Source organism: Acinonyx jubatus, chromosome D2 (genome assembly GCF_027475565.1).
Source record: "Acinonyx jubatus isolate Ajub_Pintada_27869175 chromosome D2, VMU_Ajub_asm_v1.0, whole genome shotgun sequence".
Classification (NCBI taxonomy): Eukaryota; Metazoa; Chordata; class Mammalia; order Carnivora; family Felidae; genus Acinonyx; species Acinonyx jubatus.
Window position 1 is genome coordinate 10,853,906 of NC_069393.1, and position 27,422 is coordinate 10,881,327.

The following is a 27,422-nucleotide window of genomic DNA, read 5'->3' on the forward strand; positions in this document are numbered from 1 at the left end:
GAGAAATAACAGCCAGAATCCTTAGTGGATTAGGAGGTGCTCACTAGGAGTTCATTCTTCATCACCTTTTTGAGGAACAAGGGACAGTGGACGTAAAGGGAAATCCCAAGAGCAAACCAGATGCATCACTTTCAGGGTAAATGAACATTTTGTTTCACAAGGGCAGGGAATTTTGGGTGTGTTTTTTTTTTCTTACTGATGTATCCCTACTGGTAGAATAGTGTCCAGCTCATAATGTGTGCTCAATAAATATTTGTTAAATAAAGAAATAGTCCTTCCTTGATGGATCATGGTGGGCTATAAACACTATTTTTGATCAGCTAATATATGATACCTTATCATTATTGGTGTTCTCCTCCTTATAGATCACACCTGCTTGCCTTCGTCATGCTGCCTACAGGCGACAGTGGAATGGTAAAATAACTCTCATTTCTTTTTTTTTTTTTAATGTTTATTTTTCAGAGAGAGAGAGAGAGACAGAGAAAGGGGCAGACAGGGAGACAGCATCCAAAGCAGGCTCCAGGCTCCGAGCTGTCAGCACAGAGCCAGATGCAGGGCTCAAACCCACGACTGCAAGATCATGACCTGAGCCGAAGTCGGACGCTTAACCAACTGAGCCACCCGGGCGCCCATAACTCTCATTTCTTTGAACAAGAAAATTACGGCTTAAAGAGACTATGTAAAGTGTTAGTTGCCTAAAGCTTTATAAATAGAATAAAGTCACAAACGTTTAGAGTTGAAGAGAGCTTAGAGATTTCTGCCCGTAAGTCTTCCATTTGTAGATAAGGAACTGAGGCCCGCACAGGACAAGTGAATTACAGGTTGTCACGTGGTTAATGACAGAAGGGAATTCACACACTCTGATGACTCAGTATAGTGGCTTTTTGGTTTTACCACACTTAACGTTTCCACAGAAATGTGTACAAACACGCAAGGAGAAGGCAAAACAAGAAATATTGCCGATCGGTAACTTAGAGTTCAGAAATTAAGACTTTTGGAACACGTGCACTATCCATGATGCCTGGTGGCCTCCAATTTCACATTTATTGGTTGGTGCTCTAGAAACTAATGGTCTTCCCCAGTAGGCTGAGCGTTGTGAACCACTAACTTCTCAGAGGTCCTCGGGTTAAGTCCCCAACGGAACTAGTGAAATCAACCAACATGTGAGTTTCAGTTAAAATAAAAGTACGAGTTTCAGCTTAGATTGAACAGTTACTGGTAACAGATCCTCCCACCAGTAAACGGGCAAATGAGGGAGGAAACTCCATACCTCACTTCTGTTAATTCTTAAGCCGGGACACATTACTAAAAAGTGTCTAACGGGAAGGATGCTGTTTTCTACACGGCTGTTCAGAGGCGGCCACTTCCACTCAACGTTCTGGAAGCTCTTTTTTTTTTTTTTTTTTTTTTTTTAAATTTTTTTTTTTTTAATGTTTATTTATTTTTGAGACAGAGAGAGACAGAACATGAACGGGGGAGGGTCAGAGAGAGGGAGACACAGAATCCGAAACAGGCTCCAGGCTCTGAGCTGTCAGCACAGAGCCCGACGCGGGGCTCGAACTCACGGACTGCGAGATCATGACCTGAGCCGAAGTCGGCCGCTTAACCGACTGAGCCACCCAGGCGCCCCTTGGAAGCTCTTTTATACAGAACGTTATTACACACCTAAATAAATTGCTTTTGTAAAAAAAAACATTCACGCTAGAGGTGCCTGGGTGGCTCAGTCGGTTAAGCCTCTGACTTGATTGTGGCTCTGGTCATGATGTCGAGATCCCTGAACTGAGCCCCACATTAGGCTTTGCACTAGCAGTGAGGAGTCTGGTTGGGATTTGGGATTGTCTCTCTCCCTCTCTCTCTGCTCCTCCCCTGTTCGTGCACGTGCTCCCTCTCTCAAAATAAATAAATAAACTTAAAAAAAAAAAAAATAGCTCTGCTCTGAGCCAGGTAGGCTCCATATTTGCTGAAGCTCTCTCCATTGCTTAAAAAAACAAAACAAAACAAACTACAATGAGAAACTGACTGTTCCTTTCTATCCCTGAATCAGATCCTTCATATAACTGCCAACTTATCCCCCAGTCGCAACCCATCAAATCAAACTTTAAAACTGTTAACGGCAGGGCACCTGGGTGGCTCAGTGGATTAAGCGTCCGACTTCGGCTCGGGTCACGATCTCACGGTTCGTGGGTTCGAGCCCCACGTCGGGCTCTGTGCTGACGGCTCGGACCCTTGAGCCTGCTTCCGATTCTGTGTCTCCCTCTCTGTCTGCTTCTCCCCTGCTCATGCTTTCTCTCTGTCTCTCAAAAATAAATAAACGTTAAAAAATTAAAAAAAAAAAACCTGTTAATGGCATGTTCTAGGCACCGTAGACAGAGCTACAATCTGGCTCCTACTCGCACAAAAAACTTACATTGCTGTGGGGGAGAATGGCATAAAACAAGACATTTCCTTTGTGAGAAGTGTCAAAGAGAAAGATACGCAGGTCACTGCACTGGCCTGTAGAGAAGGTATCTCCTGTCCCCGAACCTCACTCCATCCTGAGCCTCAGAAATGGTGTGGGGACGCCTTTGAATACATTCCTTTCTGACTTAAAAGCCTGGACACGTAACGCTTTTGGAGACTGCAAAACTGGTCTGAGTGGGAAAATATTCCCGGCATCCAAACCGTCTCACCAAAACACCTTGTGAACATTTCCCCACTTTCTCGTTTTGAAGGCCTCCGAAACTAAAGACTTACGTTATAAATTTATTATAAAGGACAAAGGCATTTTCCAAATTTCCTTCTTCCATATACACCGAAGCCATCCTTTCCATCTCTACTCCGGATCTAAAGTAGCGGCGTGGGGTGATGTCCTCCGTGATGGTGATATTACAACCAAGCTTGCTCAGGGCACGGACTCGCTCTTCCGGGCTGAGGGAAACATCCGTGTGGTCAGGCATGGCAGCTAGCTTTCTCTGCAAAGCAAAATTTGAATCTCTGGTTATGGTAAGAAATGAATAGGACTGCGATTCTGGATGTATCTTCTGTACTAAGTACCTGACACCAGTACCCAAGGAGAAAGAGTTAACGTAAGAGTTAACGTATAAAGAGTTCCATAAGAGTTCCGTATAAAGAGTTCCGTAAGTTAACGATAAAGAGTTCCGTAAGAGTTAACGATACGACGGGGCGCCTGGGTGGTTCAGTCGGTTAAGCGTCCGACTTCGGCTTAGGTCATGATCTCACGGTTTGTGAGTTCGAGCCCCAAGTCGGGCTCTGTGCTGACAGCTCAGAGCCTGGAGCCTGCTTCGGATTCTGTGTCTCCCTCTTTCTCTCTCCTCCCCCCCTCATGCTCTGTCTTTCTCTTCTCAAAAATAAATAAACATTAAAAATTTTTTTTAAAAAAGAGTTAACGATACAACAAAAGCGAAGCCTTTGTGTGGCAAGTGTATGTAACACTTAAAAATGCAATGATTGTAAGCCTTGTTCCAATGCTACTTATATGCAGTTCCCAACCTCTGTGTCATGAATAGTGCCTTATGCAATAAAATTTGTTTGCAGGTCTTTAAACATCATTTTAGGAAAGGGTGGTCAAGATAATGCATCCGGCGGGACAGTAAAAGCAAACCATAAAAAAATAGCTCAGGAAAGAACTGAAAGAAAGAATGGAAAGAATCTAATGACATGCCTGTATGAAAATCATAGCCTATAAATGAATTTATGGCCTTTGCAGATTTTTGTATTAGTTACTTTGGAAAGAAAATATTGTACTGCTGTCCTTGAAGGACACAGTTGAAGAGAGGTTTTTTTTTTTTTTTAATGTTTTTATTTATTTTTGAGAGAGAGAGAGAGAGAGAGAGAGAGGAAGGGGCAGAGAGAGGGAGACGCAGAATCCAAAGCAGGCTCCAGGTTCCGAGCCGTCAGCACAGAGCCCGACGCGGGGCTCAAACCCACGAACTGTGAGATCACGACCTGAGCAGGAGTCAGATGCTTGGCTGACTGAGCCACCCAGGCGCCCCTGGTACAAATTCTTACTAGGCCTCTGTCCGCATCTAGAGATTGGAGTCAGGCTCGAAGAGCCCGTGTTTGAACTGATGTCCCCAGAGGTCCTCGCGCATGCCGCAGCCGAGGAAGCACTGGATTAGACCACTTCACCATGCTTACCACCCTTCGATGCAACAAGAATGGAATTAGCCCAGAGCAGAATTAGGTCTCCAAGTCTGCCTCCGTCAGTCGAGGGTCGGTGGACTACAGTCTGGGCAGAGCACGTGATGAAAAGGTATGTGGACAGCTAAACAATTAATCGAGCTAGACATGGTTTCCGTCTGGCTGTGAGTGACGGAGCCAAGGTTCAAGGACTGGGTGCAATGAATCGGACGTTTGCAGGTCTTGCAATGGCCTGAGGTCTGTTTTGGTGGCAGTTTTGAAGCAGAGAGGACCCCAGGGACCTGGAATCATTCTTCCAGAAAGTATGCTCTATAACCAGCCAGAGAAGCACAAACACGTTCTCTCTGTTTCCTTCTCCCTGAGAAAACTCAGGGCCTGGGCTTCTCTGCCTTGAAGGTCTCCAGCTATCGCTCCCGGGACTGGGTGCCCAGGTCAGTTTAGAACAGAAGGGACAGGGGCGCCTGGGTGGCTCATTCGGCTTAGTGTCTGACTCTTGATTTCAGCTCAGGTCATGACCTCACAGTTTGTGAGCTCGAGCTGTGCATCGGACTTTGGGCCGATAGTGCAGAGCCTGCTTGGGATTGTCTCTCTCCCTCCTTCTCTCTCTCTCTCTGCCCCACCTCCCTCAAGATAAATAAATAGACATTAAAAAAAAAAAAAAAAAAGAACAGAAGAAATAAGACTTATCAGCCTCCCACAGCCTGTCTTTGGGTCCAAGTTATGAAGAAAACCTGGGACACCGGATTTGTGACCGTGGCACCTTAAATCTACTCTCACGTGGCCCAGGATTCTGAGATCAGACAGGTGTGAGTGAACTCAGCCCTTCCTAAGAGACTTCACCTTAAATTAAGGCACACTTCCTTCTAGCCAAACCCTGCTGTGCCATTCTCATTTTTGAAAAGACTTTCTAATTTCAGGGGCATCTGGGTGGTTCAGTCGGTTAAGCGTCCGACTTCGGCTCGGGTCATGATCTCACAGTCCGTGGGTTCAAGCCCCGTGTTGGGCTCCGTGCTGACAGCTCAGAGCCTGGAGCCTGCTTCGGATTCTGTGTCTCCCTCTCTCTCTGCCCCTCTCCCGCTCATGCTCTGTCTCTCTCTCAAAAAATAAACAAACATTAAAAAAAAAAAGACTTTCTAATTTCAGAGAAGCTGTCAGAGGCTTCCGCTCCTCAGAGGCAGGAATGGAAGCCTGTGGAGTCCGAGCCTCAGGTGCCTGACTGGGTGCCATGTTGTCACTAGGTGAGAAGTCCAGCAGCACAGCCACTCAGTGCAGTGCTCAGCAGCACGAAAGGAAAATGTCACCATTCGACCACAGATAAAGGCTTCAGTGATGTCAGAACATGATGGGGAGAAAGAAAACTCTGTGGAAATTAGCACGCTTTCCAAAGGGGGTTTCCAGCCTCTTGGGCGTGCAAAAGCAATTTGTCCACTTTTTATTACTATAGAGTCCGCACTGAATTATATTTATTTGTGGATACTGTTTTCAGTTCCTTGGGAACTCCTGGAGGGGCAAGAATCATTGTCCATCCAGCCTTGTTTGCCTAGGATGTAGAGTATTTCTTGCGGCACAGATGATAATAAATGTACCAAAGAAAGGAGAAAGAGAGAAAAAGCTGCAATGTGATTATACCTAGACTATCTTTTCCCCTGAAAGTAAAAATATGATTTACTTTTCCTCTACTGAATGGTCCTGTTCTTCCCAAATGCAAAACTGATTTCAGAAGTAAACCGGGAAGAGCCCGGCACCTTCGTCAATCTGTAACGTTGGGTTTGCGTGTGGGGTTCTTGGATGAAAACGCAAAATCCCCAGCTGAAAAATGCCTCACTGTTCATTTTTACACTGACGCGTCCACTAACATTTTAATCATTTCTACATAATGTTCTAGAAAACACACAAGACCCTCGAAAAGGATGAGGGGGGCCGTCTCGATTCCCCCACGGTGCCCGGACCACACGGGGTCGGAAAGTGAAGAAGTTCCTACAGTTCTCTGCTCCTCACCCTGTCCGAGCAGCTAAGCACCTGTGAGGGCGATCTTGGCAGAGGACTTGGGTCCCAACCTGTTTTGGAGCAAGAACCAGGCCCTGCCTTTCTCTGTGTTCTGGGGCTAAAGCTTTGCAGATGTCAGGCGCTCAGTCCACTGCGGCTGTTAGTGCTGTCCACGGGGCCACGGGGCTGCGGTGAGCGGGGTGGGAGGCTCATCAGGAGAAGGGGGACGGTCCTAACGGCTCCCCTTTATCAAGCCCTCATGACAAGCTGGGAACGTTAAAAATATTGTTCCCAATTGTCGAAAGGCACAAAGTACAAAAACGGGGCCATGGAGATTATATAATGTGCCTACATTCTCACCCAGAGAACGATCTGGGACACAGACTATGCCTCGGTGATCCCAGGGCCCCTGTTACTTCCTCTCCGCCATCTTGTTCTTTCCAAGATGCACCTGGAGAAGGTGCCTACGGTGTTGGGCTGTGAGGGGAAACGTGAGAGAAGAAGGAAGTTCCAAGTACGCAGCCATTTACGCAAGACTCCAAAGCAGTGTCTATGTGTTACACACAGGATGTTTCCCTGGGTCCCTACCACACAAGGTAAGCTTCCCATTTTTATCTGGAAAGAAGCTGAGGTCCCTCCTACAAAGTCAACTCTGTAGTTCTCCTTCCCCGGTGTTCTGCTGAAGGACCACGCTCTTGGAGTCTGACCAGAGAAATTAAAATTTCACACTTTTGTGGACCAAGGCATTATTTTTAGTTCCAGCAAAGATGGCTTTATTAGTCACTTCCTCAAAGGCGAGGACCACACAGATGGATGAAAAGCGACAAGCACAAAACTTCTTGAAGTAATTGTGACTCATTTCACATTCGCTATGTTTCTGTTCTTCTTTTTGGGTTTTCAGACCATATGTAAGCTATCGGTGGGCATTACCTACCAGAGAATTCACAGTAAATGGCTGATCCATGCTGTCCGGACTATAGAAGGAAGGTGCTGACGGTGTCTCCTCAATCACTTCGTCTGTTTCAAAGACAAAAAGCAGAGCCCCGGTTATTTTTTGAGAATTCGAGTCTCAAATCTCAAACCCCAGGGTTATTTCCGGCTCCGAATATAAACAAATCGAAATGACTTATATAACCTGAGTGTTTGGAGAGACTTTGGAAGTCTCTTCCTGAACTTACAAAATTGCAGGTGGTTATGGTTTCTCTTAAAGCAGACCTCTAAAAGTGGGGGTGTGAAGAGAGTTATTGCAGAGTACCCGGCGTGTCTTCTGAGTGTTTTCTTTTCTCTTTTCTTTTTAATGTTTATTTATTTTTGAGAGAAGGAGAGAGAACGCACGTGCACGCAGGGGAGGGGCAAAGAGAGAGAGAGGGAGAGAGGATCCCAAGCAGTTTCTGCTCTCTCGGCACAGAGCCCAACGCAGAGCTCGAACTCATGAACCGTGAGATCGTGACCTGAGCTGAAATCAAGAGTTGAACTTAACTGACTGAGCCACCCAAGCGCCCCTGGGTGTTTTCTTACTTTCTTCAAAGGGAGAAAGGTCATAAGAGTTAACAGCATGGACCCTGGAGCCGTGGGCTTCTACACCTGGAGTCAGTCTGGGCCTAAGCTCAGCTTTACTAGCTCTGGAAGGTGGAACTGTGACAGCCCTGTGGCCCCTGCGGTTGGGTATCCACGGGTTTGTGTACCCTTGAGTGTAGATGGACCTGTAACTGACTTCTAATCAACTGTACATAGCAAAGGTGATGGAATACTACTCCCATGTTTATGTTATGTCACATGGCAAGGATGAGGTGGTTTTCCAGATATATTAAGAGCTCTAACCAGTCGGCATTGAATTAATCCAAAGAACGTTTATCCAGGGTGGGCCTGACCTAATCAGGTGAAACCTTTCAAAGAGTGAGATCTTCCCCTGCTGATCTTGAAGACTCAGTCGCCCTAAGTACCACAGCCCCAGGGACATGGATTCTGCCAGTAGTCACGTGAGTCTGGAAGAGCACCTGGAGCCTCATGAGATTCTTACCTGGTCAGCAATGCCATTCCTGCTATGTGATACCCTGAACACAGGACCCAGTTCTGCTGTGCCCAGGCTCCAGACCCACAAAACTCTGAGGCAATAAATGTACGTTGTCTCAAGCCACGAAGCTTGTGGTGATGTGTAAAGCAGGAACAGAAAACGAATATGCCAGCTACGTGCCTGCACATGAGTTTTACAGCCTTTTTGTGCAAACCGACCGGGGGGGGGGGAGGGGGCGGGGAATAAACTGACCTATGTCACATAGTGGGGGCAAGGATTACATGCGTTAGCACAGAAAGTGCTCGGGAGAGTTCCTAGCACACAGTCGATATTATAGAAGTGTTAGCTATTATTAGAATCTTTATTTTGCAGTCGTGAAAACGGAGGCTCAGCGATGTTACGTGAATGTGCTCAAGTTCAAACAGTCACTCAGTGAACATTAGCCTCCTTCCTTCTTGTGCTACTTTGGGTCAGGCAATGCATCACCACTTCCCACTTGTGAATTCACTTTGAACTTTTACTCCACTCATCGTTTATGTGATGTTGGACATGTAGCTTTTCTGCAGTTCCTCATTTATGGTATGAGGGGCTTAGCCTATCTTCATTCAGATTAGAGCATTCTGTGGTTCTAGAAATCTCAGACGTAGATCATTCAACCCTCCTGCGCCTTTTTTCTGTCCCGAATCCATGCCCGAGAAATCCTTCAAGGAAAGTCAGGTTGGCAGGTTCTAATGTTTCCCTTTCATCCTCTCCAGTGATGCCTGGGGTAACACTGGGATCTAAGCTTGCAGGCTGCAGAACTGACCGGGAGAGTGCCACAGCCTCAGTGTCATTTAAAACCCTAATTAATTCTGGTGCCACTGAATGTAGGCAGTCCCATTTGGGGAATCACCAGTCCTCAGTGAGAAGAAATAAACCAGGAAAGAAAGAAAGAAAGAAAGAAAGAAAGAAAGAAAGAAAGAAAGAGAAAGAAAGAAAGAGAAAGAAAGAAAGAAAGAGAAAGAAAGAAAAGGAGAGAAGGAAGGAAGGAAGGAAGGAAGGAAGGAAGGAAGGAAGGAAGGAAGGAAGGATTAAAAGAGTTAAAGAAACAGAACAAAAAGGCTTATGGGGTATTTGGGACTGGGTGGGGGGAAGGGGGGAAGGGACAAGGAAATATTATTAGTTAGTCATTGACTAGGGTCTTGTAAAGCCTAGAATTATTTTTTAGGGGTTACTCAGATCCTTAAAGGGAGAACAAATAATTCTGATAGTTAAAAACATTAGAACAGCAGTTCTTAAACTTTACTGTTTCTAAAAGTTATGTAAACCTGAGGCTGGTTTAAAATGCAGATTCCTAGGGGGCGCATGGGTGGCTCAGCCCGTTAAGCGTCTGGTCATGATCTCACGGTTGTTGGGTTCAAGCCCTGCATCAGTCTCTGTGCTCAGCTCAGAACCTGGAGCCTGCTTCAGATCCTGTCTCTCTCTCTCTCTTCCCCTCTCTGGCTCATGCTTTGTCTCTCTCTCTCTCAAAAAATGAATAAACATTAAAAAAAATGGGAGGGGGCGCCTGGGTGGCTCAGTTGGTTGGGTGTTCAGCTTCGGCTTAGGTCATGATCTCATGGTTTGTGAGTTCGAGCCCCGCGTCGGGCTCTGTGCTGACAGCTCAGAGCCTGGAGCCTGTTTCAGATTCTGTGTCTCTCTCTCTCTCTCTCTCTCTCTCTCTCTCTCTGCCCCTCCCTGGCTTGCACTGTCTCTCTCTCAAAAATAAATAAACATTAACAAATTTTTAAAATAAATAAATAAACATTAAAAAAATTTAAAAAATTCTTAATGCAGATTCCTAGGATTTACCCACAAGGATTCTGAATCCATCAGTTCTAAGCCCTCCAACAGGCATTGATTGTTAAGATGTGGCCCAGGTATATTTGATTCATGAGGTTTCCAGCCTGGCACCAGAAAATGCAGATATCTGACACTTGACATTTCCATAGGAGTGAGAAAGGCAGATTCCACTGGGAGAAAAGGTAGATTCAGCAGGTAAAGAAGATGTGGTTTATATATACGATGGCATACTACTTGGCAATGAGAAAGGATGAAATCATGCCATTTGCAGCAACGTGGATGGAACTGGAGGGTATTGTGCTAAGTGAAATAAGTCAGGCAGAGAAAGACAGGTATCATATGTTTTCACATATGAGAAACTTGTTTCACATATGAGAAACTTAATGGAAGACCACGGGGGAAGAGAAGGGGAAAAATAGTTACAGAGTGGGGGGAGGCAAGCCACAAGAGACTCTTAAATACAGAGAACAAACTGAGGGCTTATGGGGGATGGGGGAAAGGGGAACATGGGTGATGGGCATCGAGGAGGGCACTTGTTGGGATGAGCACTGGGTGTTGTATGTAAGCGATGAACCAAGGGAATCTACCCCCAAAACCAAGAGCACACTCTACCCACTGTATGTTAGCCAATTTGACAATAAATTATATTTAAAAAAAAAGAAAAAGAAAAGGTAAATTCAGGGCTGGGCGGCCAAAAACAATGCTCAGCGCGCACAAAACTCAGACCAACCTCTCTGTAACGAGCTTCTCAATGTCTCCGATGTTTAATGCAGTATATCTTAAACACCAGAATCTAGTCACTCCTCATAGATGCAAACCGATCACTGTTAAGTCCCACGTGAAAAGTTATTTCTAGTTCATAAATAGAAACCAACTCCCCTCAATCTAAGATGAAAGACGTTTATAGATTGTTCGGTCAACATATTTTTTTTCTTTTTTTTGCACCATTAACTACTCAGTGGCAGCGTTCCTGTCTTAATATGCTTTTTAATCTCTAACCCTAGCACTCATCAGTTTCAGTACAATTACCCAAGTCTGCATAACCAGGTTGTGTTCTCTAGACCAGTAGCTGTCAAAGTGTAGGGTCCCCAACATCCTTGTAAGGGATGTGCCAGGTCAGTGTTATTTTCATAATACCGTGAAAACATTGTTTGCTCCGTTACCATCGCTCGCTCACAACTCTGCGCTGGAGACTTTCAGACGGTGTAACTGAATGGAATACTTCTTTGCATATTCCTGTAAATGTCTGTTTTAATTTTTAATACGGTAAACCTAAATCAATATGGCCCACGTGAGCAAAGCTTTTCGGTATCCTTGGTAATTTTCAAGAGTGCAGCGGGGTCCCGAGACCAAGAAGTTTGGAGACGGCCGCTCTAGACCAGCCGTGAGAACAAACAAGACAAAACCAAAGCTCGCCAGGCTCCTTGAATCTAACCAGAAACGCAGTGGGCCAGAAGAATCTAAAAGAGAGAAACTCCATGTCGAGTATCACCTTCCACTTGTGCTGCTGGGGTCCTGCTAAAATAATTAAAAAGCTGAGGGCACGGGGGCACCTGGGTGACTCAGTGGGTTAAGCATCCGGCTCTTGATTTCGACTCAGGTCATGATCCCGAGGTCAGGGGATGGAGCCCCACGGGATCGGGCTCCACGCTGGGCGTGATTCTCTCTCTCTCTCTCTCTGTCTCTCTCTCAAGATTCTGTCTCCCTCTGTGCCACTTCCCCATCCTCTCACTCTCTCAAGTGAAAAATAAAATAAAATAAACAAACAAACAAACAAACAAACAAACCGAGGGCACAGTGAGAGGTGCCCGACCTCACAGAACCCGAGACCCAGAAGAACAGATGCCACAGGCTGCTGGATATTTGTGAGACCCATTCTCTTTCCCTCACAGGAAAATATAATGTTTAGCTGATATGTAGCCACCCGGGTAGAATCTACATTTTCCAACCTGTCTTGGCCTTCGACGTGGGACGTGGCCGTGTCCCCAAGCCCTGCCAAGGGGGTGTGACCAGAAGTACTGGGATCGCAGTCTGGATCCCGCCCTTGGAGGAAGGGCCGCCTCCTCCTGCCCCTCCTGCCGGCTGGAATGTGGCTGCACAGGGGCAGGTGAGCCAGCACGGCCAGGAGCGAGAGCCAGGGCAAAGCCAGAAGAGAAGGAACCTTGCAGCTTGCTGACCCTCAGACCACGGTGACAGAGACGCATCTCTGTCTTGTGCAATCCTGTTTCTTTGTTTAGGCAGCTGGGCCTGCATCCTGACAGATGCAACGAGTTTTACCTGGAAAGGATGACTCAGCATAGCCCAGGGGAGACTGTGACGAGTGCGGATGTGGAAACACACATCCTCCGTCATAGCCCCCTACTCACTGGGCCTGTCCTGCCTCCACCCCTCCGCCCTGGCTACAGGGAGTAGCAGAAACATCCCCCCTTCCTCCTCTTGTCCTCACAGCTCACCCAAATCCTGCCCAGCCTGTGAGATCCCACGTACCTAGAAGGTTCTAGAAGGTCCGAACCTTCTGTTAGCTAACAGATAGTACAAGTTACAGCCCCAAAGGCAACATTCGATTGTTATGAATATTTCATTTGGTTGTTAGGGTAAATTAAGCAATTTTTAAGTGAGTTGACAATATTTACAAGTTGGGAGATTTCATGTACAAATTCAGGTTTCAGCTGCTCTTAAAAATAAAATATCAGAGGATCTGGCATCGTTAGGCCCAGTACCTGGGACATTTATTTGTTTGTATCTTCTATCCTGAGTTTAGGACAGCACCTGCTACAAATGCGTATTTGCTGAGTGAATGAAGAAGCAAAGTTTACAGTATTCCCCCCATCACATTCCCAGACGTACAGCAAAAGTAAATACTCGGCTCAAATAAGGTCTAAAATACGTCCCCCAAATGCCCCAGCCTTCAAGAACATGCGGGCAGCTCATTTAATTCTCTTAATACACACCTGTTCATTAATTCAGTCATATATTCATTCAACAAACATCCACTGACCATCTAGGATGCACGAGGCATTGTTCTAGGCATGCGGGACATGACCAAAACTGGCAAAGATTCCTGCCCTTCGTGGCCTTTACAATCTAGCCGGGAGAGACAGATAAATAATAAACCTCTTACATAAATTGTACGGCAAGTTAAGATAACACATGCTTTTGGAAAAAGAAAAAGAGCAAACCAGGAGCCCTGGGGAGGGGTCGACTGGGCAGCAGAGGGCAGGGGAGGGGGTCTCACTCTGAATCCAAAAATGAAGCAAGGGCTTGAAGGAGGTGAGGGAGAGGAAAGAGAGAGATGGTGCAAAGGCCCTGGGGTAGACGCATCAGCAGGCTTGAGAGAAAGCTTGGCGGCAGCAGAGAGGAGGCGGAGGAAATGAAGCCAGAGGGGCAAGGAAGGTGAGGAGGCATACAGGTCTTCATATCCACCTCTGCTCTTGCTTGGACTGAAACGGGGGACTTTTCAGGGGGTTCAGCGAAGACGTGATGCAAACGGCATTATAATTTCATTATATTTTTTAGAAGTGGGGTTTTTTAATTTGTAGTATTTATTTATTTTTGAGAGAAAGAGAGAGAGACAGAGCAGGAGCGGGGAAGGGGCAGAGAGAGAGCGAGACGCAGAATCCGAAGCAGGCTCCAGGCTCCGAGCTGTCAGCACAGAGCCCGACGTGGGGCTCCAACTCACGGACCGTGTGGGATCATGCCCTGAGCCAAAGTCGGGCATGAACCGACTGAGCCCCCCAGGCGCCCCGGCATTATAATTTTAAAAAGCCCCTTGGGTGTGCCAGGGAAGAAGCCGGCGGTCAGTGAGGGGGCCACCGCAGGGATCCAGGGCAGAGGTGATGGTGTCTTGGTGACACGGGGAGGTGGTGACAGCGCATGAAGCCAGGAGAATGTGGAGTCCTTGCAGAGGACACTGAAGCCACGAGGACGGGCAAACAACAGAAGCGTCATTGCTGGAAGCAAATGGCACTTGGGGGAAGCCAGCGACCCGTGTGACGACGGCACGGCACGGCAGGCTGGCAGGACGCCGGCCACACTGTGCGGTCCAGCTCCTCGCCCTCCAGCCGCCACGGAGGGAAGCCGGGCAAAGATGACCGTGGGCGCTAAAGAGTAGTCAGCGCTGCGGCTGGAGGGCCGGACATCAGCGGAGCGAGGGGCCGAGAAGGCCGCAGGCGGTGGTCACCTTCACGCACCAGCACATGGAGTCTCCCTTCATGGGTGGAGGGCCCCGGGGCAGGGGCGGCCTTTGGGGCCAGCCTGGCTGCATCGTCCGCGTGCCTGGCGTCTCTCCTGGACACCCCCCCCCCCAGGGTCACCTCCCTCGTCCACAGCCACGCTCATCGTGGCCCCACTCCATCACTTCACAGCGGCCCCCAGCCGACTGCAAACACCCCTCGGGAAAGCCGGCTTCCATCCCAGCCACCCCCAAGGGGACCCTGCCTTCCCACCACTTGACGACCTCGGATCCGCAGCCCAGAGATCCACTTGACCTGCGCCGCAGCTCTCGAGAGTTCTGTTTGCTTTAGAGCCCCCGTCTGTTTGCCTGCACCCCCGGCCCCCTTTCCTGGCGGTCACCTCCCAACACACACTGTTTTCCTCTTACAAAGACCTTTTCAAAGAGGAGTCAGGGGAGGGTCCGCTTTCTGGGAAGCCTGGCACACAAGGGCTTGGGGAGCTGGTCAGAACCACATCTATTCACACGGAACAGCTTAAGGCCAACTCCCGTCCCAGCAGTCCCAGCCGACGAGGACCTCGTGGAACCGACGAACGGCTCCCAAGCTTGCCCAGGGAGGATGGGACGGAAAGAGGGTGGCCTGTGAGAGGCAGGAGCCCTCCCCATAGTGACACTGCACAGCTCTGAGGTGATGAGAGTTTACTCTCCCTGCGTCCCCAGTTTTACAGCCCAGTAGCAGAGTCCTTTGGAATTGGGGGTCCCCATGTGATGTCACCAAGTCCCAACTCTCCCCAACACGGTGCAGAAGCAGCTCTACAATTCTGCCTTTGAATTAAAAGCCAGCAGCAGGGGCGCCTGGGGGGCTCAGCGGGTAAGCATCTGACTCTTGATTTCAGCTCAGGTCACGATCTCACCGTTCGTGGGACCGAGCCCCGTGTCAGGCTCCGTGCTGACAGTGCGGAGCCTGCTTGGGATTCTCTCTCCCTCTCTCTCTCTGCCCCTCCCCTGCTCATTCTCTCTCATTCTCTCTCTCTCTCTCTCTCTCTCTCTCTGTCTCAAAATAAATAAATAAACGGTGCCTGGGTGGTTCAGGCAGTTAAGCATCTGACTCTTGATTTCAGCTCAGGTCATGATCTCACCGTTCGTGGGACCGAGCCCTGTGTCAGGCTCCGTGCTGACAGTGCAGAGCCTGCTTGGGATTCTCTCTCCCTCTCTCTCTCTCTGTCCCTCCCCTGCTCATTCTCTCTCTCCCAAAATAAATAAATAAACATGCCTGAGTGGTTCAGGCAGTTAAGCATCTGACTCTTGATTTCAGCTCAGGTCATGATCTCACCGTTCGTGGGACCGAGCCCTGTGTCAGGCTGTGTGCTGACAGTGCGGAGCCTGCTTGGGATTCTCTCTCCCTCTCTCTCTCTCTGCCCCTCCCCTGCTCGTTCTCTCTCTCTCTCAAAATAAATAAATAAACAGTGCCTGGGTGGTTCAGGCAGTTAAGCATCTGACTCTTGATTTCAGCTCAGGTCACGATCTCACCATTCGTGGGTTCGAGTCCCGCATCAGGCTGCGTGCTGAGAGCGGAGCCCGTTTGGAATTCTCTGTTGATGACTTCTCTCTCTGCCCCTCCTCCATGTGCACTCTCTTCCTCTCTCTCTCAAAATGAGTAAATTTTAAAAATTAAAAATAAATAAATAAACATTAAAAAAGAGAAAACCAGCAGCAAATAATGCCAAGAATGAAGAAGAAAATATTTGACCTAGCACAGTGTGTATTTTGTGACATGTCCCATCCCTTAACTTTCCTTTCTTTTCTTTCTTTTTTTTTAATACCTTTTTAGGCGGCTAAGCTCAGAACTCTGACCCACTTTCACACACAAGACCATACTTTCCAGAACACAGAGGAGTCGACCAGGCACTGAGCAGTCTCCTTAGAGACCCGGCAGGCACAGGAGCCAGTGAGGCGAGTTCCCAAGCGGGCCGTTTTCTCCGGGGCGCAGCGGGCGACCAGAGGGCTGTGGTATGAACTGGAAAAGCAGGGGTGTCCTGCCCGCAGGTGAGGGAGGCCGGAGCAGCCCCATGCCACGGCCACCTCCTGGACTCCCATTCCCAGTCGGCCAGCCGGCAGCCTTTCTTGTCCCCACTGGGTTAGAGTTCACGTGCCGTGTCTCCCTCTTTCCCTGCCCCTCCCCTGCAGGAAGAACATGGCGCCATTGACTTTGCTGGAGATAAATAAAGGAAACGACCACAACCTAGGCTTTGAGCGGCAGGGTCATAACCTGATTCAGATAAAAGGGGGTAAATTGTCATTTGCATGCCTCAAATGACAGAGACGCAAGGATGCCTCCCCCACGTCAGTCACTCTCTTACAGATTGGGACCTGCTTCAGGAACAAAAGGACCGAGGCCCACACTTGCTGTCCTTTTCAAAAGCTATACAAATTCCAGACCTGAAAACCAAAGATTACTATGATTCTTTTATACTCATCGTAGGTATCTGCACATCAGAAATGCGCTGGTCCAGATAAACATGTCTTTACAAATAAGAGGGCACTTTATTTGTACTGCAGCACCGATGAGGTGAATATGAGACTTGATAAGAAAATTAGAAACAGCTTTGGTTGCATTTTCCCCCTCTACTCGTGAGTACCACCTATGAGTACCTACGAGGCATTCATCTCCAGTCCCTAGAGGGAGGGATATTCCGGGTTAGACACACCACACAACACTGGGCTTTAGACCAGATCAATCAGCAAGAATGCGGTTGCTGCAGGAAAGGTTATTAAATAAATCACCACTCCCGACGCATGTTTGAAATTACTCCGAGGTAAGTCTAGGCTACCTTGAAAGCTATCGAGTCTCCCGTGGGCCGTAAAGTAATTATTTCTCATAGCGTAACATCGTTTTTACGCCGCCACCAGAATGGAGTGCTTGCAGCCCTTCAGCACCAACAGCTTAGGCTTTGGGGCCAAATACACTTGTAGGAGAATCCAGCTTCGACCACGTATGAGTTGGGAGGGCTGTGACATCTTTTTTGTGCGTTTTATCTTCCTCTATGAAATGGAAGGGAGGAACACCTTTCCAGAGGAAGCTTAAACATAAAAGGCAGATATATGTGAGGTAATACATAAGGTAATAAATAAAAGTTCCATTATAGTTCCTGGCGTGCAGGAGAAACATCAGAGAAAAGCAGTCCCTTCTCACACTGAGTTCTCAGAGAAGTCAGGTTAATTGCTTCTGTCCTCCAGTCTTGATGTCTATTACATTTCAGAAATAAAATTTTAAAAAATTTAAAAGTAATAGTAACAGTAGAAATTTGTGAGATTTAACCATTTTTGAAGGAAAGATCGCCACGATATTACTTTCTTCTTTGATTAAAATATAAATATTATTTAACTGTTGATGATTCCACTCTATTTCAACGTACCAACAGCAACGCCTCCCTCCATTTCTAATTGGCACCTGTGTAGAAAATCAATTTAAAAAGAACTTCTTTATGAAATGTCTCTGACCTCAGTATTTCTGTCCTTTTATTTTTTTTTTTCAATGTTTGTTTACTTTTGAGAGAGAAAGAAAGAGACAGAGAGATCACAAGCAGGGGAGGGATAGAGAGAGAGGGGGAGAGAGAATCCCAAGCAGGCTCCCCACCGCCAGCACAGAGCCCAATGCGGGGCTCGAACTCGTGAAATTCGAGATCGTGACCTGGACCCTGAAACCAAGAGTCAGATGCTTCACCGACTGGGCCGCTCAGGCGCCCCAGTCTTTCTGTCCTTTTAGTCTTAGATCACTGATAAAATAATTTAAACTCACTTGTAACATTAAAGTGTAGACTGGACACAGATCTCAAGGAGTCTCCCTGTGAGTAAACTATGTGCTGATCACAGTGAATGTGCTCCATGATTTCCAAGCAGGCTGTGCAAAGAGCATTTTCTTACTTTTCTTTTTTTTCCTCCGCTGTCTTCTAGATAAGAGCAAGCCAAGTTCTGGGCAGGTGAGGTATGACTGTAGGAGTACACATCACCTTCAATACAGCAAAGGAGCTATCTATCATCATCAGAATAAGTACTAGTAACACAAAGCTTTCCTTCCCTGGTTAACTGTTAGAATGGGCTAACACACAGGATCTCGAGCCTCTCCAGAGCCTTCCCAGGGAGGGGGCAGCTGAACCGAGAGGAGACGGGCAACCTCCAGGGTCAGACCACTTGGGTTCAAATTCTGACTCCAACCACTCACTGCAGGATCACGGCTTCTCAGACGGCGAAGTGGGCTTGGGAACAGTAACCAGGAAAAAGCTGTTGAGGAGCGAAGGTGAGATGATGCCTGTAGAAGAACACAGAGCATGACTCTTGGTGTCAACAAAGGACCACCATCATCTCCGTGTGACAGAGGAGGAAACAAGAGCCCAGGACAGGTAAGCACCGTGAGCCAATGATAGAGCAGGGACTCAGAACCAGGTGCACAGGGTCCCTGAGCTCAGGCTCAAATAGCATCTGACGGGCGGTCAATGGTGAAATCGGGAGAAGGTCAAACCCTTGGGGCATGGATAAGGATGACAGGCTTTACTGCGGAAATGAAATGTCACTCCTTGAAAATCGACTGATCCGGGAATAAAAATGGAGGAGGTCGGTGGTGCGGAAGGAGTTGGGGCATCTGGGGAGAAACTTCTAACTGCCGATTGGATTTTTTAATGGTTATTGGGAATATTCAGGTTTCCTACTTTCTCCTGGAGTCGATGTTAGTAGTTTTTCTAATTTTTTTCCATTTTATCCAAACGCAGATGGTGTTCTCTTCAGAGGTTTTAAGTTACTAATGGTTCTGTGGTTAGGGATCCCTTTTCATTCCTAATGTTAATTATTGGAGGGTTTTCTTCTTTCTCTCTGGGTTAATATTGTCAGAAATGAGGTTTTCATTGATGTTTCCCAAGAATCAGCTTTGGGCTTGGTTTATCCTTGCAACCTTATTTTATTAATTTATCTGGACCACTTTATCCCTTTCACCATGTTTAGAATTAAGGCACCATTTTTAACTTCTTGAGGATGGTTCCTTGTTTTCTATGATTTATGATTTTTTTAATAAATGTATTTAAGCATTGAAAATAAAAAAGAAATGAAATTTCAGTTCAGCATCACAGATCTCTGATTCACAATCTTCTCTCTGCCAAATACATAAAAGGGCATTCATTCACTCGCTTATTTTTTAGGCAGAATGATTCGGTGTCTGTGGACCGACCAACTGGAAGACATAGTCGAGAAATTCAAATACATAATTATTCTACCAATTCAAAATATTTGCTGGTTTTCAGTGTAAGTTCTAAATCGTGGTATTCAAAAGGCATTTCATATGCTCATACATGTGCTAATTTAGGATTCTGTATGTTTTCTTGTTAATGAGATGATCCAATTAATATGCATCATAAAACATTTTGTATTCATTTAGAAAATGAATTGGAGGGTCAGGGGGAAATTCCTATCTGTACCCAATTATTTCGTCATCTTAAATCCATATGAGCATGTTAATTTTGTTTTTCTGCTGTTGAGGTACTCAGATTTCCTGGAAATAGATGCATTCTAAAAATAGGCCATCCGTAAGCCACTAAACTTTAATGTATATTTTCACATACTTCCTTTTTTTGCTGCCATAAGTTTGGAACGGAATACTACCCAGGAGTTAGCTAATTCAATGAAGCATAATGAGTCAGAATACATTACAAAAATAACATCATTTTCTTGCCCGCCAGTTGCCTGAAGCTCAGAGGTAAGGTCAGTCCTAGGGCATCATTAATCGGTTTTATTTAATTTTCATCAATTTCCTAAGGACAGGACTTGACCAAGACGAATTGAGCCCAGCACTACTACTCAAAAGCTGTGCTGGCTGGAATACTTCTCAGCGCGCCTCTCCCTATGGCCCCTGACCACAGAAATTGTAACTGTTCAACATGTTCCTGCAAAGAGCTGCGCTCACATGTTTTGGTTTGCAATGCGGCGAACGCGAGCAAAACAGGCGAGTCCCTCCCCTCCATAGCTTTCCGTTTCCTCCATCGCAGTCCGTTTAAAAATGCTTCGAGAGCTGCCCCCCTACCCAGTGCTGCCAGAGTCGTCGGCAAGGGCCCTGTTTGCTCACCAGTCGCTCCCTTCCTATTTTCCTGCCCGGTAGCTGACATCCCCCTACCTTGGCATAAAGTCTCCTCCGAGTGTGGTGCCCGGCCCACCTGCACCGTAGTTATTCGGTAGAGGAGGAGCGTGGTTGTCACAAGAAACAGATTTCTAGATCCCACCGAGTCAGAATTCCTGAGAAAGGGGCCCCACAGATCTCTATTCTCACTAAGCAGCCCCGCAGCCCTCGATGCACATCAAAAACCGATAAAACTGCCCCAAGACAGTTACAAAGACCCTTGTGGAAGTCTGGCCTTCGTCAGCCAAACATTCCCTACTGCAGAACCAGCCCCGGCCTTGGCCTCCGGAAAGTTCCCCTACGTCTTCCCTCACCGTGCCTCTCAACTATTAACCTTCTGTCTTTTCTGTGAACGTGCTTTCCTTCCATAGGACGTATTATTTTTCGTGACTCGAACTGAAGCTTAACGTGAGTGTTAGCAACACGGTTCAAATGTTCTCCATCCATTTCCACCGGGACCTCCAACTGGGATTTGTCACCACGTTCCAAGGCTAAAGGCATCTTTCCCACAAATATCACTGGCTCCAAGTAAACTCTCTCATTTGTTTGTACAGTATTATTTATAAGCCGATAGTCTGTGCTAAGAATCAGTGATACAATGGTGACCAAAGAGATAACACCCGATCTTATGACACTGACATTCTGCTGGGGCAGGGGTGAGGCGGAGAGGTGTGGTCACTGTGGTAACTGCTACAAAGACAAAATACAGGAAACACAGAGAGTTGTGCATTTTTGGGGGCAAAAACGACCTCAGAAATGACAGTGTGTCTTCCTCAATGCATCAGGAGGCGTTGATTTGCCCCCTTATCCGTGATGCGAACTTTGATCTCTTGGTTAAGTGCCAGGCTTCTCCCCTGTGAAGATACCATTTTTCCCTTTGTAGTTACAAAGTATCTTGTAGTGGGGGAGGGGAGATGGGCTAAGTGGGTAAGGGGCATTAAGGAACCTACTCCTGAAATCATTGTTGCACCATAACTTGGTGCAAACCCTAACTTGGATGTGAATTAAAAAATAAATTAATTTTAAAAATAAATAAAGTGTCTTGTAGGGAGTTCGGGAGTATACAAACGTGCGTCTGCCCACTAATTTCAGCATCCACAGATGATTCTTGCCTGGAACAGCTGTTACTGTGGTGTTTGAAAATGGTGACTTTTCTATTTCCATCCTCCCTTCTACATTTATCAGTTTAGGTGGCCTTTAATTTTTGTACGAAAAACTTTAAACTTTACTCTGTTAAGGGGTTCCATCTCTTCTTTATGGTATCTGGGTTTTTCATCATCTTTTAGAAAGTCTTCAAACTCACTGATGACAAAAAAAATTTTTTTAATATGTCCACCCATCTTTTCTTCCAGTACTTTCCTGACTGGGTATTTCTGGAAAAATACCTTTGATCTGTGTGGAATTAATTTTTTGTGAGGAGTAAGTCCAGGCTATGGTTGCTTTTCACCACTAGGCAAAATGGCCCTGGAACCCTTCGATTATGCATAATTTCTTATTTAACTCGCAACTCTGCCCCATAAGGTGATCTGCCCCAACTAGGCACTCAGGACATAGTTATTAAATGAAAGTAATTTCTACCAGTTACACTTCCATAGAGCTGAAAGAAGAAAGTCTGGCAGCAATGGATAAAATTCCAGAGGAGAGGAAAAGGCACCCCCTAGGATGATATGCAGCTGTGGATGAGGTACCCCCAAGTCTGGGCTGAGCGGTAAGAAGACTGGAGAACAAATAGCACTTGGGAGAAATTCTGAGGAAAAGCTATAGACCTTAGGAGGTAAGTGGACTTCGTGAAGCACGGGAACAAAAGTACGCAAAGATGCTGTACATGTGACATCTCCAGGAACCGGAGACCTTGGTGCTTTCGACTTGCGAAGAGTAGACGTCTCCCCCACCTCAGTGAATGGTACCCACATCTCGTCAATTGCACAAAACCTGGTGAAACGTGGAAATGGCCACCCTGAACTCCACAGCCAATCTGCCACTGTGCACACACACGCGCGCACACACACACACACACTCTCTCTCTCTCTCTCTCTCTCTCTCATGAAGAAACATCACACCCACCCAAATGGAAGGATTTTCCATAAAACAACCAGCTATCGCTCTTAAGAAAGGGTCACAATGATTAAAGACAGAGCAACTGTTTCAGACTGAAAGAGAATACAGTTCTGCAGGGGCTCCGGGCCAGAAGGCTGCTGAAGAAATGTGCATTGAGATCTGTGCATTAGACAGAGCAACGTGAGAGTATTACTTTCCGGATGTGACAACTACTGTGATAATGAAATGGGTTCACATTTGGGAAAACGGGCTACAGGACGTACAAAAATTCCATGTATTACATTGCTGCAATTTTTTGGAAGTCTGACATTACTTTAAACTATTGTTTTTCAGGTTCAATTAGTACCTTAACAATCCCTCTGAAAGGAAACGAACAGAAGGACAAGAGTTTGCGTCCCTTGCGACCCTGTAACATCTATTACCTCTTACTGTTTGCAGAGCAGTAAGAAAGAGGTAAAGAGTTGAATAAAAGCAGGAAAATGGAATGAACGAGTCATAAGGGAAATATGAATACCAAGTAAGGTGAATAATGCTTCATTTCACTAATAGTTAAGAAACTACAGATTTGAGCAGGACATCTTCAGTTATTTGATTAATAACATTTTCATGATTGATCAGAATAAATATTGATGAGGACCGGAGGAAAACTTGGAAAACTTGGCAGTTTTTTATAATATGCATTCCTGTTTATAATATGCAATTCCGATTCTAAGATTTCCCCTGAGACCAAGTAATATACCACACACACACACACACACACACACGCACGCACACCCCTTCCTCCTTCTCTCTCTCATTGCAGCATGGTTTAAAAATATGAAAATTTAGGAAGTAAAAATAGCCATCAAAAGGGTGTTACTTAAAATAAAGAATCTGTAGAATGGAGGATGCCATTAGAAAGGACTTACATCTATATGCACGGAACCAGGAAGATGTCCCAGTTATAGCATTAAGTGGGGGGGGGGGGACAGCAAGTTGTAGAGTAACAGAAAGTAGGACTCCATGCTTGCAATACTCATCAGTGGGTAGTTGATATATATGGGCATTTGCAAGAAAAAAAGTCTGACCAACATACGCTGAATGTTTCTCAGGCTGTTCTCTCAACGATGGGATCCTGAAGGACTTTTCGCATTCAATTCATTCATGTCTGTACAGTTTGTCACAAGTAGGTATCACTTCATAATCAGACAACTTATCCTTCTGTTAAGTCGATAAATTTAGTAGGTAAATTAAACTAAATTAAATTTAGTAGGTAGCTCCAGATGCTAATCCTGGCCCTGCCAGTTCCCAGATGCGTGGATTTTGGTAAATTACTCTCCGAGTCAAGTTTCTCCAGAATGAAGTCAGAGTTTACTTGTGCCTTTCTTCCTCCACGATATTGTTAAGGCAGTGGTGGTATTCAGAGGCTTTCTAAATGCACAGAAGCTGGTCCAGCCTGATGGCCGAGCTGGGTGGCCTTGCTGTCACACAGGAAGACGAAATATGTAGTTGCTGGAAAGAAGATTTCTTTGAAAACCCACACTTCAGGGGCGCCTGGAGTGGCTCAGCCGGTTGAGCCTCCAACTCTTGACTCTGGCTGAGGTCACGATCTCACGGTTCACGAGTTCGAGCCTGCGTCAGGCTCTGTGCTGCGGAGACTGCTTGCAATTCTCTCCCTCTCTCTCTCAGTCTCTCTCTCTGCCCCTCCCGTACTCATGCCTTCTTTCTCTCAAAATAAATAAACATTAAAAGACTTTTCCTAAAAACATGTATTTTAACTTCTTGGATGTTTCATGAATCAGGAAAACAAAGCTTCGCACTCACCAAGGATTCCAAGTGATTTCTATCTTTTCCATTTTGTTTTGTTTGCTTGCCGTTCGATATAGATTCAGTGAGCAGTTTCTCTGCCCCATTTTTACAAGAAACAGCTTATTTCAGGCCTCTCTTTTCTAACTTCGTTCCACCCATCGTGTCTGTCTGCTTCTCCTGTTAAAGACGACTGGACTGAGGAACAGCTCATCAACCGGCCTTTCACAGACAGACTCAAAAGTAAATTTGAAGGCTGAAGCATGAACCCACAGCCATGAAGACCTGTCTCCATGCCTTCTTGGTGGCTGAAATGCACCTTTCTGGCGTTAAAATCTACAGTTCTAGCAACAGGACGAATAAAATCACATGGTCCTTGGAGGAGCTGCATTTAACCCTAACCGCTATTACTCATATTACAGTTTTCTTTCTGCTTTTAACTAACAGGTGCACAGCCAGTCAGCGCCTCAGCCATTCACATCTGAAGTGCTACACTCCCATAAGGCCCCCACACTACAGTGACTTTCTGAGCACGGGTAAAGGCAAGAGAGGCAGGCGTTGTTCACCCCGAGCCAGGAAGGGTTCATGATGAGTCATCGCTGGCCTCCTGTTTCCAAATTACCCAGAAAGTCATCAAGTCCATCAAAATGAGTCATTCCTGGCAGGTCCCCGTAGAGTTTTCTCTTGCATGAGCCCGAGTGGGATCTTTGGTTCAGCTTCTGTGATTCCATCGCAACAAAAGCATAGCAAAGGTTTACCCAGTAAAACACCAAATCCACCGAAACTCAAACTCTTTCATCCTTAACGAGGTTTTCTTGTTTAATTCAGAAGACGTGTTTCTCGCGTGCCCTGACTCTCTCTTGGGAACAGGGCCACGAGGCATCTCGTTCAACCTCCTGCCTTGCTTGGCATCCTGGGGGCCGTGGTGACAACCCAGGCTACTGAAAGAGGAACCGATGGGCCGTGTAAGCCCCTGATTCACTCCAACCTAGAGATGCTAGACGCACGAGGGCGGGAGGCGTAGTCAGAAACAGAGTACTAGTGAGCAGATTCCTCCTTCCAACCCAACCCCAGGCAGGCTCCCAGGGGTGGATCCAGGGTATGAAGCCTCCAGGGCCCATCACGACCACAGGTGGTGGCCTGTGGTAAATACCATCTTGCTCTTTCAAAATCGGGTTTAAATTCTCAAAATCTGAAAATAGTTGCTTCATGGGCCCCTAGGTGGCTCAGTCAGTTAAGTGTCCCATTTCGGCACAGGTCATGATCTCGCAGTCTGTGGGTTCGAGCCCCATGTCGGGCTCTGTGCTGACAGCTCGGAGCCTGGAGCCTGCTTCAAATTCTGTGTCTCCCTCTCTCTGCCCCTCGCCCACTCACGCTCTCTCTCTCTCTCTCTCTCAACGATAAGCAAACGTTAAAGAAATTTAAAACAGTCACTTTAAAAGGAATTGAACTTGAGTTAAATAATAATGTGCAATTTATACAAAAAATTAAGTCAAAGGACACAGATGATATCTTTTAAGATGAGATTTAAAACTTTTCCTCAACAAAATAGTACCTGTTAACTTTATACAAGACTAAGGAAAGTTTTTGCCTCCCTAGGAAAAAAAATACCAGTTACAGATTTCTGAAAGTTATTTATCAGAACAAAGAATTACAAGGACTAACGTAATGGTAAAATATTGAAATCGGTGATGACATATTCCATTCTAAAGTAGCTCTGGGGAAATTAAGGATTTTTTATTCTTTGTTGCTATGGCAGTCTTCCCACCTATAATTAAAATCTGGCCTCTTCTAATTAAACATAATAACTTCAACAAGTGAAAAAAAACACCTAAAATTATTTGGCTGTTATTCTATAAAATATTCTGAATAAAAATGGTTATGAAATGTCATTAAAAACTCACTGTGGCTCACAAATGGGAGACAAGACTCTGGGAGTGTAGAGAGAGGTGAAGGGCATAGACGTGGTCCAGCATGCTGGTATCTGCCCAACTATATAATGTACACATACTCATTTGTAATGTCTCTCCTTTTTTTTAAGTTTCTTTATTTATTTTGAGAGAGTGAGAGAGTTCAAGTGGGGGGAAGGCAGAGAGAGAGAGAGTGAGAGAGAATCCCTAGCAGGCTCACCAGCATGGAGACTAATGTGGGACTCGATTCCACAAACCACGAGACCATGACCTGAGCTGAAACCAAGAGTCAGACGCTCAACCAATGGAACCACCCAAGCGCCCCTGTAACATCTCTCCTTGTACTCAGTGATTCCTTATATACAATGTGTCTCCTTAATATAATGTATTATATATTATATATTATATAACATATACAGATGTATATAATACATGTTATATGATATATATACTATATACATTGCATAAAGCTTATATACCCTATATTATACAAACACATAGTATCACATTATGCATTGTGTAAATAATAGATCATGTATACATTATAGTATATATTAAGGAGACCTATCCTCTCTACCTCCAGCAAAGAATCACTGAATGTAAGGAGATGTAACAAATGAATATATACTGCATATGTTAACCGTTAGAAACAAAAATAACCAGTATTTCAAGCACAGGTGAAAACACACATTGGAACCATGCTTAATAAAGAACTTAAGGGGCACCTGGATGGCTCAGTCGGTCTGTTGAGTGTCCAACTTCGGCTCAGGCCATGGTTTCTCGGTTCTTGAGTTCGAGCCCCACATCGGGCTCTGTGCTGACAGCTCGGAGCTCAGAGCCTGGAGCCTGCTTCAGATTCTGTGTCCTCCCTCTCTCTCTAAACCTCTCCTGCTCATACTCTGTCTCTCTCTGTCTCTCAAAACTAAATAAACATTTAAAAAATTAAAAAATATATATTTATAAATAAAGAACTTAATGAAACACAGGATTTACAAAATACCAAAATATCAAGGAAAACCAGCAAAAATTTTGTGCAACAATCTGGGTATGTATTCTCTTTTGGAGATGGCAAATTCCACAGTGGAAATGACTGGAGCCCTCAGTCTCCATCAACAAGCCCCCACTTTCCACGCTCCCTGTAGTGTTCCCAGCACCTGGTATGGGTTACAGGAGACACACACACACACACACACACACACACACACACACACACGTTCGGGAAGCAGGCACCAGAGTCACTGCCTGGGTTTCACTCCCAACTCTATCACTTAGCAGCCTATGACCCTGAGCAATTCCCTCGCCTCTTTGTACCCCCGTTTTTTAATCTGCAAAATGATACCTATTCCATAAGGTTGTTTTATGAATTAATAATAACAA

The 27,422-nt window shown here is 45.9% G+C and overlaps 1 protein-coding gene across 2 annotated transcripts in view; it reads right to left on the reverse strand.

Annotated features, from left to right (window-relative positions):
- The window catches only part of STAMBPL1 (STAM binding protein like 1), a 48,551-nt gene that overhangs the window by 17,013 nt on the left and 4,116 nt on the right, over positions 1 to 27,422 (reverse strand). The window contains exons 1-3 of one of the 2 annotated variants that reach the window (XM_015079065.3): positions 15,663 to 15,777; positions 7,061 to 7,143; positions 2,734 to 2,951 (exon numbers count right to left, since the gene is read on the reverse strand). In XM_015079065.3, coding sequence (XP_014934551.2) covers positions 2,734 to 2,951; positions 7,061 to 7,090 — 248 coding nt within the window. In that variant the 5' untranslated portion in view covers positions 7,091 to 7,143; positions 15,663 to 15,777. Of the gene's footprint in view, positions 1 to 2,733; positions 2,952 to 7,060; positions 7,144 to 15,662; positions 15,778 to 27,422 lie in introns of those variants that run through there. The other variant, XM_027049856.2, reaches the window with a different exon arrangement.